We start from the raw sequence: 17,647 nt of genomic DNA, 5'->3' as shown, positions 1-17,647 counted from the left end.
TCCATATTTGTAGAGAGTCACATGATTTAATGACCCAAAAACATAAGCTATTGCAAAACAACAACAACAAAACACTAGAACTGCTATTCATGTTCTTCAGGAGCAATCGATTTCGACTTTTTTCTTTCGCTATTATATCTTTCAACAAGTTTGTTAATGTTGATACTTCGTAGCATATTGCGGATGACCATAGGGATTGAATAACATCCATCGTCAACAAATGCAAAGTTGGAACCATCGGAAGGCTTGAAGACATAGAGAATGTCTGGAGCGTCCAGGAGAGCATATGTCCAGGTATCTGGAGCAGACTCTTCAGTAGCAGTTGCCACCGGTAATCCTGGTTTATAATATAATATTTGCACACCAATGTGCGATAGTTTCTTTCTTGAAGTAGCACTGGTAACAAAGGCATGTCTCCCAGCTACATGCTCATAGATGACCATTGTGCGTGCAAGATACAAGGCCTGAGGTCCATAAGATATCAGTGATTGGCTAGATTCTCAAGATCAAGAGACAAACGTACATTGTTTTTAATTAAGATGAGAAATTTACCAGGCTCAATTGGGTTTTCAACTCCGATAGAGCCCCCATCAAATAAGTGTTGTGTGTCAATAGCTCGTTCTGTGGAGGTGTTTTTGGTAATCCCCACCAAATCAAGTTTTACATGTATGTTCCACCGGTGTCGACGTGCAGCTCCAGCTGGAGTCCCAGAAAATGTCTTCATGAAAACCGCTATAGCCTTAGAGCAAGCACTAGGCTTCATGCTGCCGTCATTTGTTCTTGAATTGAGCTCAAGGCTTAATCCTTCCGCATTTGTCAACATTCGATCATTTCCTTTATTCTTGGCAACTTGACTATCATGACGTTTTCGTAGCTCAAGTATGTTCTTCAGGTCAAGTTTTTCTCCAATGGTCAGGCTCACCAGGGCTTCTTCGCAAAAGCTGACTGGAGAAGCAGGTGCATTGGGTTGCTCAGGCTCATCTATTTTGCGATAATATTTGAGCAGATATTTCAGTTTAAAGAATGGATGAGTTTCCAAGATAGAACGTACCACTGGAGTTAAGAAGGTTGGAGATTGACATTGCAGCATTTTGTACAACTTCGTCCTCAAGAGTTTCAGGGACTTGATCAAGCATGACAGCAAGAGCGTTCTGCTCTTTTGTCAATCTAGCTGCTGCTTCAAAAGCCTCGTTCTCAGGAAACTCCCCAAATTCGTAGCCATATCTGACTTCGTAGTCTTTGGAGGCACTAGTTGAAATATCTGAATAAGTAGACGGTCGTCAGCTGTATGATCAACAAACATTGAGGGTGTGTGTTTATATACCTAGATAGTCTTCTTGGACTTTATCAACAGTAGAGCTGACTATATCCTCGATGTCATGGTCAAGATCTTCAAGTTCGCTGGAGACCATCCCGCAAAATTCAGCCATGCTAACAGCACGTTTTTTAGCAGTGGTAAGATCCGATGTGATTTCACTATTAGATGGGAAATTGCGGAGATGATCGAGGTTGTTGATATCACTTTCACGAAGATCATACTGGTACCCAGCATGTACATGTTCTGATGGTGCTATTTTCATCCTCCCACTCATGATGCTCTTGACAACAGCCATGATTTTTGGCATCATGAGACGAGCATCAAGAACGCTAAAGTTTGGAGAGATTACTCTCATCCACCCAAATATGTGCTCGCACGCTTCAGTTCCGTGTTTCCATGGACAAAACGGGAAATCGGGATAGTAATCGCGATGAGAGATGATCAATGCCAAAAAAGATTCCGCTAGATTTGAAAATATCTTGAAGCTGGCATGAGAGATCCTGTTGAGATGGAAGCTCATCAGACCATTTGTTCTTTTCTGACACTTCAGAAGGTATTCTTTCCAGATACGTAAGAAGAAGCCGGCCGTCCACACCGCCCTAATTCGCTCACGATGACCCATAGTTTTGTTCAGCCACGCATCACATAGTTCGCCAATGATAAAAAGGTACACAGTTAAGCCGTAACAATCATCTCTAGCCAGAGTAGTAGCCACAGTTTGAGAGCAGAAAGTCCTTAATGCACGACCATCGTCTTGTTTATCACAATCAAAAACATCTTTAGTAAGAAGCGGGCTGTTTGATGTCTGTAGAACCTGAGAAAGATCTTGAAGTGAAACAACAAATTTTCCCATAGTTATTAAACGTGATCCTGAGAGTAATTGATTCGCACCGGTCTTTCTAGCGTGCTTTGGGTCCTGTAAGGTCACAACTGGGCGTGGTGGGTTTCCAAACAGTGGTACTTTGATGTGAACATCGAGATTATTGTTTGAATAGGTTAAAAAATGACTGGTCATTTGATTCAGTTTGACCTGTGCCGCAATTTCATTAGCGGCTCCGTCGGCTCCAATCGATAAGACATTGATACCTGATGCTTGACTCATTCTTATCATATTATCATGGAGGACTGAAATTTCGTCCGCTCCTTCATCGGATGCACTGGCTAATAATGCAACAACTAGAGTTGGGATATTTGGAAGAGGGACCTGAATGGTGTAAGCTCGGATCTAGGGATTAAAGAGAGATCATGGGTCAGTGTACAGATCAGGCTATGTGAGATGTACAAACACTCACTTTTGAACACAAGTTATTTTGCTTCTTGATCTTCTCAAGCATTTTTTGCAGTTCATCTGGATTATCAAACGGTATATCGCCTCCCTGGGCTCCAACAATGAAACCGCGATGATGCCGAAGAGTCTGAACACAAACAGTCTGATCTGAGCCAACCGCAACCGGACCCGAATATCCAAGCTCAGTAAGAATAGCAGCTGCACGATCAAAATTCCCTTGAACCATTCCATCTTCTATCTCAGTCTTGCTCCTTGCTCGATCCATTCTTTGGCATCGTAATGTCTTCCCAACAAAGTTCTCTGTGAGAAGCTTGAGTGCGCTCTTGCTCATTGCACCTAGAGTGGTAAGGCAATCATTGAGATGAGTATCTATTCGCATACCCCGAAGAGACTTTCCTGCCTCCTCACGCTCGGCGCGTATAGCACATCCCATTATCATCCCTTTAACAGCTTGACGGTTTTCAAAAATTCCTCTTCTCGCCATAATCACTAGATGGTCGAGAAAATCACCGAAGTCGCCATTACGTGAAGATTCAAGAGACTTTCCAAGGATTTTGACCTCTTTGCACTCATTCACAATGGTATTGTATTTATCAATAACTAGCAGATAGTTGGGTGTAAATTTCTTGTTATCACCCTTTGCATATTTGTGATTGAGAGCTCGTCTCAAGCTGCTAAGGTCTTTCAATTCAAGGCATGAATCGCAAGGTTGGAGAGGATCCTTTTTGTGGTGGTTGACAGTCCTTTTGCAAGATGTTGAGTAGATGGCATTGCGTTCACCGTGTCTCTTGACTTCCCAAGTGGAGCGTGCATCCAGTTCCGTCACAAGTTTAGCCTTTTGTGATTCCGTAAGATCGTTCTCCCCAAGATCGTCCCCAAACAGTTCTTTGAGTATTTTGTGTTGAACATTACCGCGATAGATGGTACAGGTGCTGTCCATGAACTCAGCAATTGTACGCTCAGATTTAGGTCTAGGCCAGGTTTTGTCTGTGAGACCTGGACAAGCAGCCTCAATAATATTCCTGTTGACAGGTTGGAGAGCCGGGTCTTTGACAAAGAACGAGCTCAAGAGTTTGTTGGATCGCAATTGAGCAGTTGTCTTTGCACATTTATCTGATAATAATGAAACGGCAAGGACATCAGCACAAGTTTAAAAGATGTTCAAGATGGGAGGGAGAATGAAATCGTACCAGTTAACCAGTGTGCTTCTGCCCTCTCAAATCTTCCTCCATGAAGAGTTACAGGTGCTGATCCACAGTGACACTTCAAAGCCTGGCCCCTCGGGTGCCGCTCGATCTTACAACGGACACAAGGATTGTCGAGTTTGGATAGAGGGCATAGGAGAATCACACTTTGTTTCTTCTTCTTTTCTTTTTTTTGTTTTTTTTTTGTGAAGCTGTATTAATGTTGCTTTTGATAAACACAACCTCGTTGTCTTCAGCTAGGATTTCGTTGTCAGATAAGATTAAAATTGCAGTAGATGTGCTGGCTACATTATGCTGTCGTTTTGGAGGAGGCTTGGGTTCCTGGGCAACTGCAACATTGGGATCAGAGGTGGGGTTCGAAACCATTCGGCGCTTAACTCCCTTTGCCGGATTTGTTGAAGATTTAGCAGGTGGATGATCTTTTGGAGAAGATTTTCCGAGTTCTAATGGACACAAATTTGGTGTCAGCAAACCTAATTAACTCATCTGTATGACCACAAATAAAAACATGTGGAGCGGAGGAAGGCTTACCCCACAGTTTTTCAATAACTCTCTTGAATTTGAGCTTCATCAACTGATCTGAAGTCGAGTCATAATTGCCCATTTTTTGCAGTCTTTTTTGCTGGTCTTCTGGCGAATCCCAGGTGGGATGCTCGCGTGCCTGATTGACATACTTGATGACCAAAGCCATGCCTTCAGGCCCTTTCCGGACATTTTCAAGACCGTTGTCAGAACCAAACAGTCCATCGAGCTTTTTGTTGACACTCAACCAAATTCCGTCTTCTGCGTCCTTTGCTGGTAAGTATGGTGAATTAGAAAAAGTACGGTAAATAGTATCTGCGCATGTAGCCGTGGCAATGATCGGGGATTCTTCAACGAGGTGCAAGAGTTCTTTCATGACATCATTGAGGAGCGGCATGATTTCTGTTATCTCGTGTCAAGATTCCTATACATATTCAAGAGAAATGTCAAGGTATATATCATTTGTTAGCATGGGTACCATCAAGTCGATCTGTTGCTTCATGGAATCAGAAGCACATCCGGATGCCTTGATCCAAATCACAGGTATCGTCTCATAGATCCGGCTAAGAGTGATGATACCTGGTGCAAAAATTGATCGAGCAGCGAAGAGAAGAATGCTTGATAACAATGAAGTGATAAATTAAGACGTACTTTTTCACAGCCACGAAAAATCTCAAGAGTCAAGATATAATGTTGTTAAAGGATATTGAGATAAATTGAGGTACAGCTGGACCGGGAGGGTTGAGAGACTTGATCGAGTGGTGGAATGAGCCTGAATGAGCTAGATCGAGTGGTGGATCATAGGCTGACCCAAACTGACTAGAAAATTTAGGTATTTTATGACACTTTTGTCAACTTTTTGCCCAAAAGTAGGCCAAAATTCCGACATTTTCTGACACAAACATATGGGCAAAAAGGGTGAATTCCGACAAATTTCGGCACACACATAGGTAAAAACCAAGGCCAAATCCCGACAATTTTAGGCACAAACCCCAGTAGGAGCTTTCCTGGGTCCTATGGCAGCTTTAAGAGTTATGGTCTTGTTCTTCATGATGGCTACTACATTCATTGCTGCTCGTCCAGTCCAGTGAGCTCCTTTATGTCATCCTTTTTACAAAGAGTGTGGACTTGAGTTCGGAAGTTCTGATCCCTCCCTTTTTTGACAGTGACATGTATGGTACGAGTGACCCTGATGGGAGCGACCCATACAACCTATCAACCAAATGTAAGTCGTGGTTTCGGCTCATCTGTATATTACTTGCACTCATCTCGCAATGCTTTGCACTTTGACTTTCTCGAACAGGATGTCGCTCAATCCAATTCACGACTAGCGATGGGTAGCTTCGAGGGCTGTCTTCACGCCATTCACCCTTCCGTAGGAGACTTTTCCCGCTCTCCGACTTACAGTCACCCAACTAGCAAAACCATTCATGGATATCGCATATACTCACGTAGTTAACTATCGAGCTTGAATTTGTACAATAGAAGGGAAACATTCCTGGTAACACTATGGACAATGATTTAATGTAGAAATAGTACAATGGACAAACAAAATTGAGACTGAAATTTGATCATTCTGTAAAGAGCATATACTCGAGAGACATGATCTCAAAAAAACATTCTGGCCTGTCATGATTCAGAAAATGATAAAGTTGATTGTTAGGCTGAAATGGCGTGATCTGAGTGATAATATGACCCACACCAAAATAAACCTGCATTTAGGGAACGATGTAAGGATTTGTGTTAACCAATTATCCTTATCTTCAATTCCATCTTTGAAAGAACTATGCTATACGTGAACTTGAGGTGATAAATCAATTCAGCTAGAGCTCTGCTACCATTTTTGCTGTAAAATATGTTGAAAGTGGTCTTCGAAATGTGCTTCAGGCGAGTTTTTGCACAACTTTTTTTCAGCAAGTCAAGACTGCCCGGCTGTTGCCAAGCATCGGTCAGTCATGACATTTGGAAGGTCCTTGTGTCGCCTTGAGACTAAGAATCTGACCTTCTTGTCAATTCAAAGTCTTAAGATTGGTGATTTCACCACCATTCTTCTTGTTCAAGAGACTCCATGCATAGAGGTATGCTATGTACTATGTCCCTTTGCATAATCTGTTTCACGCGGAGACCACGGGCCGCCGGCGGGGGGAATCGACACTATATATCTCGTTTTTGAGCTCACAGTTTGTTAAAAGGCTTTGCCTGCTGCCTCTTGCGAGACGTGTCAACTGTTGATACTGAGAGATCAATCCTCTGGCCCTTTTTCACATGAAGCGTCTCATGATCATATTGGTAGTGTTCAGGAGCCTGAGGATGTACAATATAGTCCATTCCTGAGGAAGAGAGGAGTGACAGGTGCGGGTGCAATCACACATAGATGTCATAGGAACTGTGTCATTTATGTATGGTGAATTTGGAAGAATGGATTGAGAGGGGGAAAAATTTTTCCTCACAACAATCCTTCCAATTTCACCATTCCTATCTCTAGCACCGCATCCTGCACTCCTCCTTGGGCAAGTGATTTTCAAAGAGTATACCAAAACTCTTAGAAAAGTCAGTTAAAAAATAGGAAAATCTTTTTAGCATACATACCTTTTACAAGTATACTTGTTTATTCTCATTATTCCACGTGGATGTGGAGGCAATTGAAAAAGAAAGCTCCAGTCACACCGAAATATCAATCCGAAAAAATGATGAACTCAATTGCTCAAGACAAAGAGAAGAAGAGGCTACATGCACTAAAACTGAAAGAACAAGCCGAAGGACGATTGAAGAGAGCGTGCTCACGGGCCCCCCCTGGACTCAAACCACCCCGAATAGATCCTTTAACGGGGGACCCTTCAGAAGAACGAGGGAAGGAGTTAGAGACGAGGAAGGACGATAATCCAATCGAGATCGTTGATGACCCGGTAAATGACGGGACAAAGGTGGAGGAGAGAAAGTCATCTGGAGTGTTGCATGCAAATCCGATGGTGGAACTGGATGGAGATGAAGAAGGAGGCAGTGGATTCTCAGGTGGAGATGAATCTAGTTCTGAACAGAGTTTAAAGGGGAAGAAGAAGAAGAAGAAATCAGCGAACAAGAATAAGACCTCAAGAGACAGGAAGAGGAAAGAGAAGAAGGTGAGACTGGAGGAGTCCTCTTCTGAGGAGGAGAGCTCGATCGACCTGGGAAAGTCTTACAGGTATTTGATCGAAGATGATTTACGTAAGCCACGTCTCTAGTTCCTTTTCTTTTTCACATCCGGCTGTCAAGACACCCCCCCCACCCCTACTCCTCGTGTAGAAAGTCGCTGTTAGGAAGTAGCAGCCTCATGGAGGCTCCTTCGGAGAGCTAGTAGCAGCTCTCGAGCTCCTAGCAGACCCCTTTCCCCCCTCCTCCCTCCTTGACTCTCAGATAACCCTCGCTCCTGTTCAATCAGTTGTAGCATTGGTGGAGAGGAAGGATGTGGATAGAGGAGAGTAGGATGAGGAAGGGGGAAAGGATCAGTGTACTATCCTGGCTGAAAGAAAAGCAATGTGGAGATAGTGACGTACTTGTGCTCCGGTCGAGTAGACTGTGAGAGCACTCCCGACCCTGTCTGATATGAGACGAGAACTGGTCTAAGATGAATGGGATCTGAGCTCCTTTCCTCACCAGCAAGGAAAGTAGAAGCAGGCGTACACTAGACCTGGGACCTAAGACTAGGAGGCACCAACCCCCCCCCCTCCCCCCCCCCCTTTTTATCTCTCGTTGGCGCGGAGTAGAGGCTGGTGACTAATTGTTGGGCTCTTGCTTCCTGAACGGGTTGCTTCTTTACACAGCCCCGGCTTTGTTAAATGCCTCGAACGTCTCTACTGGAGAGGGGAGATCCGCCAATCCTAATGCCCCTGCTGCGGTGGCTAGACTCGGGGCCTCCGCTCCTTTAATGGACCGCTTGTTGTATGCAATCGAACATGAGGACATTGAGGCCATAAAGGCTCTGCAATCCGAATTGCGCGAGGCGGAAGCAAGAAAGCATAGGGGAGGTGTGGAGGAACGGAAGGGGAAAGGAGTCAAGAAAGAAAAGAAGAAAAAGAGGGGGAAAGGGAAGAGGAGGTCGAAGAGGTCATCAGCTAAACGGAAGTCTTCCTGTAGGGATAAGAAGGGAAAGGGGAAACGACGTTACTCTTTGTCGAGTTCGAGCTCAAGCTCATCCTCGTCCAGCTCGGACAGCTCCAGTGACTCATCCTCGACCTCTTCATCCTCTGAGTCATCCTCCTCAAATCGGAAAGTGAAGTCGGGCCGAAGACGTTCTTCCTCCAGCTCGTCTAGCTCATCAAGCACCTCGGACTCTTCCTCAGAATCCTCAGACTCGAGTGACAGGAAACCTTCAAAGAAGAAGAAGATGATGGAATTCGGGATGGACACCATCTCGGGCCTTGACCTCCCTGATCTCCCAGATGAGTGGGATAAAAACTTTAGAAAATTCAAGAAATATGTGCCTCTATCAGTCTTTAGGAGGTCTTACATAGGAGCGTTCCATTCTGCGGTTGAGGACGGATCAAAGAAGTGGAAGAAGGGCTCGGACGCCTCGGTCTCGGAACGAGACCAGGAGAGGCAGGTGACCTATGGCGACTTTGTGATGGCCTGCGATCTAGAAGCACGTTATGCAGAAGAGGTCTATGGACACTCAGGCTACGCCGCATGGATTTTTGTTCATAAAGCGGTAGTCAATGACTTGATGGTGAAGTTCAAGAGCTGGATGGTTGGTCTGAGGTATCATCTAGCGGTGAGAGCAGTGGTGTTTAGGAAGAGATCGAGGATCATTTATGAGAGGAAGAAAGATGGGAAGAGGGGTAGGAAGGTGGATACAGTTGTCTTACCACGAGGAGTCCAGAAGCTAGCGGTGAGGCAAGCCAGATGGGACTGCGAGACCGCCGGTGATTTGAAATTCAATGGTAATCCTTATGCTCCTGGCACTACACAAAATGTAATCTTTACCGGGCGGTAAAGAAAACTACTGACAAAGAAAAATCCTGACACGACAGGAAGAGAGCTAAAAATTTGAAAAAATATGCACCTTGTTCCTAGATGTTGGGGCGTCATGATGAGTATTTTTTTGTATTTTACACACAGATATTGGTTAATGTACTAACAATAAAGGCTAAAGATCATCAACAACCCACCTGTAACAATACCTGAAATTTGGTTCATGATTATGAAGACAATATTTTGTGGTCTAAAAACTTCAATAACTTTTGCAATTCTGCTCCAAATGACTCGATTTTTGGTTCATTCAAAAGCTGAAACATTCTCCTTTAAACTTCATAAAGGTAGTAAGGTGTTATCTAGTCATGTAAACACTCTACATATGTTCAAACAGTTCTGAATAAATAGCTCTGTAGGATCTTTTGCAGACCGGCTACAGATGTGATGCCTCAATGATAAATGTAGAGGAAGGACCCACCTTTCTGATGAACTAATATTCGAGTGATTTGATTCGGAAATGCAAAAGTTATTGATGTTTGAAAATTTCAAAATCCTGTCTTCAAAATCACGGGCCAAATTTCAGGTACTGTTACATGTGGGTTTTTGATGATTCTCAGCCTTTATTGTTAGTACATTGAACAATATCTGTCTGTAAAATACAAAAAAACTAGCCATTTGGGGGCGGCGGGCGCCGCTCTCAGCCAGAATAAATACCACATTTTGACCAACAAGCTCTACGTATTGAGCAAAGGGAAAAGGTAAATGGGTTGCACACAACCTCTACCATATGTAACACTGCTGCATTAGAATGAGCAAGAAGAGCCTCCAACAAAGTTTTGAAAATGGAGGACATGGCATACTGTGCAAGGAGGTGTTTCAAAATACAATATAAAGAAAAACAACCAGTGGCGCAAACAAAGTCTAACACACTTAAAAGCAAGCAAACATCATTTTTTCACAAGTCACAAACAGAAACTAAAAAGCCATAAGAACCAGACAGCAAAAGCGGCAAAATTGCCTTTTGAGGCAAGAGAGGTTTGAAACCAAAAATGTGGAAAAGTCCACAAAACAATTAGAGATACAAACAAGCAAAGGTATGGTAGCCATGATCTGAACAACATCATTACAAACAAAATCCAGCAAATTTGAACAAAATATCAATTCTGAATGTGCGAATAAATTGTCTACTCATATGACTGATCTTTTGCTAAGTTTCTAGTTGTTTTGTTGAATTAATAATTTGAGTACATGCTGATTCCCTGCATTCTGGCTTTTCTTTAGGGTGGATACTCAAATTGAACAACAACAAATATATAAATAAAACAGGTTGTGGAAAATGAAAGATATCCACTGTTTTGCTAAGAACTGAGCTGGTATGGATTTGATGTACCTGGAATGATTGCTTTCTCACCTGGGATGACTGATGATCCATTTACAATTGTATTGGATGCTACAGCCAAAGCAAGACCAGTAGGAGGTCAATGTTGATAAGAGTCCAATATTGTCTTTTTGGGAGTTCTTCTTGGACTTGCTTGGGTCGATTGATTTGTTCATGGCATATAATTTGGAGAGATCTTCTTCCATCTGGACTAATAATGAGTTAAGACAGATTGGGTTGAAATCCAAGATCTTAGCGTTACTAATACAAAGTATCTTTCTTTTGTTCTTCATCAGGTTCAATGATATATGATCACAGTGTAAAGTCTTCTTTCAATGTCTTTTACCAGGTGTCCTCAAAAACAATGGCAATGGGCCAACACAGGAAACAAAATTGGATTTTCCCATGGGAAGACTGAAGTTTCTGAGCCAAAAAATAGAAAAAACACAGATATAATGCCAAAACAAAATATTTTGGCTCATTAACTGAGTTAACGACAATTGGTTTTCCCATGGCAAAATCATCTTGTGTTTCCTGTGCAAGGATTTGAAGTTGGTTTCAAACCATCACTCTTGATGATTGGCTAGAAAGCGAGCTTCAAAGACTCAAGGCAAAATTTTTGTTGGATCTTTTCAAAACCAGTTATTTATGGAAGCAAGAGAGTGATTCTACATACAATGTTATTTGTGGTGATAAGCCCATATAAGAGTCATAAACTCAAAGTTTATCATGATCTCTCTGCTGGGTATTCCCCTCATCATGTCTTACAATTGAGGAAACATACCGTTTTTTCATATCCTCCCAACCTTCTCTGGTTTAAAAACTTTTCTGCATCTTCACACTATTCTGAACCATCAGTGAATTTACACCTTGCAGACATCGTTCATATTATGCTTCACATGATCTTTTGTTTCATAAACTATCATCATATTTCACTACTTTTTCAAACTTGTTCTCATCTAATGAATACTTTTGTTTCTAACAAAATGAATACATAATAAATGCTTTAAACCGAACCAAATAATACACATAACGTCCTCATTTTTCACCTTTATGTTTTTCTTAAACATGTTCATTTGAATTTTCATTTAGATTCCTATTCCCATTCCCATTCCCATGATGTTGTGTATGATTCAAAAAATGATTAGGTGTAGCTCTACCAGATCCAGTAGGTGTAAATCCAAATCCAATTTGATCATGTGAATTAAATTGCAAAACTAATCCAACTCCACCTGAAAGTGCATATAATGGTCCAGAATATCCAGCTAAATTGAAGGACAAAGCAATAAATGTTATGTAAATCAAGCTTTCTTTTGAATCAATTTCTTTCAAGGTTAAAGAAAAAGAAAATCACTAACACATCAAAATCGAATCGCAAAATCCACCATCTTCCAATAATGTATCAACAAGACAATTGTTCATTTGTGGTTAATCGTTCTCCGCAACAAAACCCTCGAATGGTTGTAGGTCAAATGGTAGTATTGGACAATTGACATTAGACGGAAGCTCGGATGAAGATCCAAAAGCTGGGTCCAATTGATTTCCAGGCGGAAATGGGACACCTGAGGCTGTGATATGATCAACTCTGTCCGGAGCAGGATTAACCGGTAAACCTTTGCGCTGTGTGGCAACTGAGTGCTAGTCAGATTGCAAACCACAATCTTCGCTATCAACTGCCTTGTTTGAAGTTGAATTAGTTGGGGTCCTTGTATCCACCGGGATCAAGAGGCGTGGAAGTGGACGGTTGTGAATGATCTGTGTCTTTGGGAGATGCTGAAGTTCCTTTCTTGCTATTCAACAACACTTTCAAAAAGGCCGCATACAGGGCTGGCATGTGCTTCTCATCCACCAAAACCTCTTCTAAGAGCACTGTACAGTCATAGACTAAAATTGTGACTGCCAACGGGTCACACGTGGAGCTAAACTGTGGTCATATAAGCTGTGGTCATTCAGAGATATGGTATCAGCAGTTGATTTTCTGGATTTGGCCTCAAAACTCCGCGTACCTTCAGTAAGAATACTGCAGCATAAGCAATGTATACAAATTGACTGTCGGGTGCATATCACAAAGCACCTAGAGGTCCAAGTGATCTTGTGCCATAGTGATCACTTGTGTCGCCGCGTCGTAAAAGGTCAGGTAGACACTGTATAATCAGTTAGACGGACTGTGAGTCTATCATTGCATGATATAACAAGCAAAATCATCATCGAACGTACTGCGGAAGCTCAATTTGTTTGTCAGGGTTTTCTATTGTGTGTTGTAGCATAAAGCTCATGGTGAATAATCTGTGACAAGCAGTATCAAGAAGGCAAAGTCAGTTGGCGAGTACACAACAAAGAGCTATCATCAAAATCGACATCACATAGTAATTGTAATAAAACTCCTTCATGCTATGTCTGTATCCACCCGGGCGATCAAGCTCATTGTCAAGGGTACGAATGGTGCACTAAGAAACAGATAGAGTTCCTTCAGTCTGGAAAGAAATCTAACGAGAACAATTTGACATAACCTCGGTCATCCATTGATCTAGCGACCTATTGGGATGCATATGATCGGTAATCAGCCCATCAACTGCGAAGATCAGTACCCAAGAGGCGGCTTACTGAGAAAAGGTCTTCATCAATAAAGAGTAGTCTAGATTGGCGTTCAAGCCTGAGGGTGTACCAGTATGAGAATATAGCAAATCCAGAGATCTTGACTGTAGACATTTGAATACTCAATCATTGATAACCTTATAGAACAATTCTAAGCTATGTACGTGTATTCAATGTAGATCCACCATAGCTGTGATACCAGAGTCGTCTGGGACCAAGGCACGATGTTTATGCCAACGTTTTGAAGAACTAATGATGAAATCTTCTCAAATTGTGTATGGTTTTCCCATCTGGGCTGATAATGAGCAATTAATAATAAAGCAACAAAGCCAGGTTCTTTGCCGGTTCAGAATCTCTTTCTCGTAGTGTTCTTGCTGTATAGATGAATCGTCAGGAATGGGTTTTTGCGACTGAGAATCTGCAAATGGCAATTGCACGGCGCTTTTCCTGTGAAGATTCAGATCCACTGCCATACAGATATCTATACCAGAGAAGGCCCCTGTGTGATGTCAAAGGCGCTAATAGTTTCAAGCGTCGGGGTATTGTGCCAAAAACTCACATGTATGGTCCTCTTCAAACCTTTCTGCGGGTTTGTTCCAAAGGGTCAATAATAAGAGTGCTTGAATGACTCCTACAGACTTATAGCCTTTGACCATCACATCAAAAGCAATGCGCTTTGCAGCCTGAGACAATCGAGATATAGCTTTTGACATTTTGCATAGTATCGAGATGCCACAGCACAGATGAAGGTGAATAAGAACGGCGAACAAGATCCGACTATTGTAGGTGTGTGAAAGTCTTGCTCGAGAATACAGCAGCTACAATAATCATAGAGGTAAGATTAGAAAGTTCACCTTAAAATGAGGAATTGACCAAGAGATAGTGTTGTGAAATCTGCAAGAGATCTATTAAAGACATACTGTGGGTTGCATTTGTCAAAAAAGATCTGGAATAATTCAATAGCTTCCTCATTAGTTAATATCTTGTCTGTCAGTAAAGCAGGGGGAGCTCGTTGTCCAATGACAATTCGTCGGAGTGGCAAGGTATGTCTTGGAGCAGGTTGAAAATATGATTGGTTTGCGACTCCGACCTTGCGTTTATGTTGAGTCTTGCTACTATGATGATGATTTGTGTTAGACTCGTCAGCCACAGCAGATGTTGGCTCCTGTAGACTCAAAGCCAAAGAGCACTGAGACAAATTGTCATCATCTTGTCCCATTGGTTCTGACTCTTCAGCAATGTGATGTTGTGACATGTCATGCTCGTCGAGGGCTGATAGAGTGCGTTGATCCGGTGGCATAGACCGCACAGGCGATGTTTGTCTGTGAGACCCGCTCGAACTACAATCAGATCTATGCCGATTGTGTCTTTTGCGCAGGGAAGCTCTGCAAGTCATAAGTAGGAGTGTGTGGTGGATCAGTACCTTGTAACCGAGTTTTTCTCAAGATAGACAATGTCAATCGACTTACTCTGCCAAGAGGCCCAGGGAATTCAAAGTATTATTGGGTAAAGAATGTAGCCTAGGGCTCGGGGGCCGACTGAAGTCTGGAAGGGCAGCAAAGCAGGCTGAATCCAGGTTTTCATTGGTATGTGTCGTGGGATAAGCATTTGACATGCGCGGATGAGACCTTCAGAAGAGAATTGGTTCGGCCCAGAAGAGTTTGGTGCCAGAGGAGCCGTCAGCTGAGCCTTGGGTCCTCGTTGTAGATGGATTGCCAAGGGAGATTCCTATATGTGGAATTAGATTGCAATCAAGAATCAAAAGGTTCCGAGTACATGGAAATCAATTGACCTACTTCTATTCTTCTGTCTACTTAACCTGAAGCATCAAATTCTTGGAGTTACAAATGTGATAGGTCTATGGCAAACCTTCACTAATCACCCTCATCCATGCTCATCCATGTCCTCGATTGTAATACCAAACGCTTGGTTCAACAGGGTACCTTTATGGTCAAAAAAGAAAGATTAGATTTCAGTTTCAAAACAAGATAGGTTGATTAGAAGGGTATATAATTAAGCCATACTCCTTCCACTTGATTATGATCCAAATACTGCGACTAAGTCACAGTTGAAACCCTTTTGAGTAAACCTAGCTTGAAGTGAAACTGAGAGTTCAGTCTTAATTGTGTAATCTTAACCTCCATCTTGATCTTCCGATTGAAGGTTGCGAGTGTAATAAATGAAGGTGAGTAGCCGATCTGATTATTCAGAATAATGATAGATTAGCCATTGATAGCTAGTATAGTATATTGTAATTCGATATTGATGAGGAAAGATAAGATCAAGACCCAACTCACAGCCTAGAGAGATTCCAGTAGTGAACAGATGATATTGTTCTGTTTTTGTTTTGTAAGCATTGTTCAAGTTGATTAGTCAAAATGAATTGGTTTGCTGCATAGATTTGTTGAGTAACTGACGTGTGGCCTATGTTAAAGTATACGGTTTCCGATTCATTTTGAAGTAAAACACTGAAGTTTTTTTGACTCTTGGTATCAAATTTCCGTCTCGCTTGACCTGAAATCAAATCAAACTTTTATATTGACATTCAATGGAAAGATTGCTAACTTCTCGGCGTTTTCTAAAGACGTATCTTCAAGTGAAATTGTCAATTAAATGAAATGAAGAACATCGAAAAGTCGATTTGGTTTCATTTGATTTAGACTGGAAATCTAAATCGCAAGGTACAATCACAAAAGCTGTCTAAAAAGAAAACCCAACTATCATCAGCATTTACATCAGTCAATCGATTCAACTTTCTTTTAGAAATGAAAACTTACTCTGATTGATGCATTTGAAACTGTCCGACATGAACTTACAGTTCTTGTTAATTACCTATCAGGCATACATTCTAATCTGATTCAAAGATGAGAAGTATTAGAATTAGTAGAAACCGATCAGCTTTGAGGATTCGATGATGGAATTGATTGAATACATATTTGAGATTTAGAAGCAAGGATTGGAGCATCTTTTCAGAAGAAAAGAAAAAGAAAAAATCAGTTTTTGTTTTGATATGGATATTGGGAATAGATAACGAATGAAAAAAGAGATAAACAAACAAAGACCTGAAGGAATTGAAGGCTGTAAAAAAAGACAATCGTTTTGGTTATAAATCTAGTTGATTGTCCTTCCATAATTGCAAGAAGATCTTCGCCACACCATCTAAACAGTTATTTAAGCATACGGGTAACTCCTTCTTGAACTGATGTAGATGAAATGTATTCTGGTTTAATCTTTCTTCTGGATCATATAGTTGTGATTTTGGTTGTTTCGATGTATTTATCACTGGGTATTGATTGACAATTTGATGAAGCTACTGAGATTCTTGGAGCCGTACATGTCCCAGTAAAATTGAAAACAAGCCAAGAAAATATGTAAATTAAACAGAATTAAACAAACCAAAAAGTTGATTAAAAAATGATTTGTTGGGAAATCGCTCACTGAGCAGTTTCATCATCACCATCATTGTCTTCTGCTAAATCCAAATCCTCATCAAATGGTTCATCTAAATTATCATGCTTCTTTTTTCTCAAATTTTTCTCCGATAGATCATCTTTGAGTATTCATAAAAATCCCATAAGTCCAGAATCAGGTAAACTTATAAATTGTGATAAATCCTTTGTATATTGATTTGAATCAAATTCTATATCTAAAACACTTGAAAAGATTGAGAAGAGTTATTCAAATTGAATGAAGTTGATGGTTTTGTTTGAAATGATAATCACAGTTCTGTGATTGATTGATGGTCTGTAGTTGATGCTGATAATGATGAAGTGGTTGGATTGGATTAATGTGTGATTCCTTACGGATTGATTTGTTTTGGTCAATAAGCCACTTTTGCGTGAGAAGGAAGGAGTTTAATCAGGTTTTGGGCAAACCAGTTTGCTCTCAACTTGTATGATATGATTCCTACAGACGTTGAATGATGTTTGGTTATAAGTGGCATCGGTTACGGTGAAAGTCATCATGATTAGGTGTGGCTGCCTGGGTAGGAGACTTATGTGTGGTGTTATGAATAAATTGTAAGTCCAGTGGATTGATTGTTGATTATACATGTTCGGAGATTTGATATCCAAGAAGGAAACAATAGACAGTTGATGATGGGCTGTGGTGGGTGTTGCCTTGAAAAACATTATTCAGTCGTTGATGGGATATCATGTTGCCTACTACCTGTGTGAAGGAGATCATGAGTCTTGCAAACAAAAGCGTGATTGTGGTAGTAGTTGATTGACATTGCCAATGGGTGAACTCGCTATGAGAGGACAATTTGCGCGTTAGTGAATCACGGCAACATAAGATGTGTGCGGATGGGTTACGGGTTGATTGCGGAACTTTGCTTGTGTATTTTTGCCATGCGGAACTTCGCTTGTGTATTTTTGCCAGAGTTTTGTATTTGA

The 17,647-nt window shown here is 41.5% G+C and overlaps 4 protein-coding genes across 4 annotated transcripts; all 4 read right to left on the bottom strand.

The window, feature by feature from the left end:
- Positions 1–888: 888 nt before the first annotated feature.
- MELLADRAFT_85034 (uncharacterized protein) lies at positions 889–4,502 on the bottom strand (the record flags this gene model as incomplete). The annotated part of the gene is made up of 11 exons (XM_007408368.1): positions 889–903; positions 947–981; positions 1,052–1,261; positions 1,325–1,803; positions 1,844–1,862; positions 2,210–2,278; positions 2,327–2,543; positions 2,611–3,719; positions 3,797–3,902; positions 3,959–4,254; positions 4,343–4,502. The coding sequence occupies 11 exons, from the start codon at positions 4,500–4,502 to the stop codon at positions 889–891; spliced, it is 2,715 nt and encodes a 904-aa protein (XP_007408430.1).
- Positions 4,503–8,125: 3,623 nt separating this feature from the next.
- Positions 8,126–8,834, bottom strand: MELLADRAFT_85033 (uncharacterized protein; the record flags this gene model as incomplete). Its single annotated transcript, XM_007408367.1, has 3 exons — positions 8,126–8,291; positions 8,478–8,767; positions 8,820–8,834. 3 exons carry the CDS (start codon positions 8,832–8,834, stop codon positions 8,126–8,128), a joined length of 471 nt encoding a protein of 156 aa, XP_007408429.1.
- Positions 8,835–12,351: 3,517 nt separating this feature from the next.
- Positions 12,352–13,966, bottom strand: MELLADRAFT_62055 (uncharacterized protein; the record flags this gene model as incomplete). The annotated part of the gene is made up of 5 exons (XM_007408366.1): positions 12,352–12,582; positions 12,665–12,707; positions 12,876–12,944; positions 13,263–13,311; positions 13,813–13,966. The coding sequence occupies 5 exons, from the start codon at positions 13,964–13,966 to the stop codon at positions 12,352–12,354; spliced, it is 546 nt and encodes a 181-aa protein (XP_007408428.1).
- On the bottom strand, positions 13,945–14,642 carry MELLADRAFT_71520 (uncharacterized protein; the record flags this gene model as incomplete). The annotated part of the gene is made up of 1 exon (XM_007408365.1): positions 13,945–14,642. The coding sequence occupies one exon, from the start codon at positions 14,551–14,553 to the stop codon at positions 14,104–14,106; it is 450 nt and encodes a 149-aa protein (XP_007408427.1).
- Between the last annotated feature and the right edge of the window lie 3,005 nt (positions 14,643–17,647).

Source organism: Melampsora larici-populina (genome assembly GCF_000204055.1).
Source record: "Melampsora larici-populina 98AG31 unplaced genomic scaffold MELLAscaffold_12, whole genome shotgun sequence".
NCBI lineage: Eukaryota > Fungi > Basidiomycota > Pucciniomycetes > Pucciniales > Melampsoraceae > Melampsora > Melampsora laricis-populina.
Note: the sequence above shows the minus strand (reverse complement) of the source record. Positions and strands in the feature narration are given on the sequence as shown.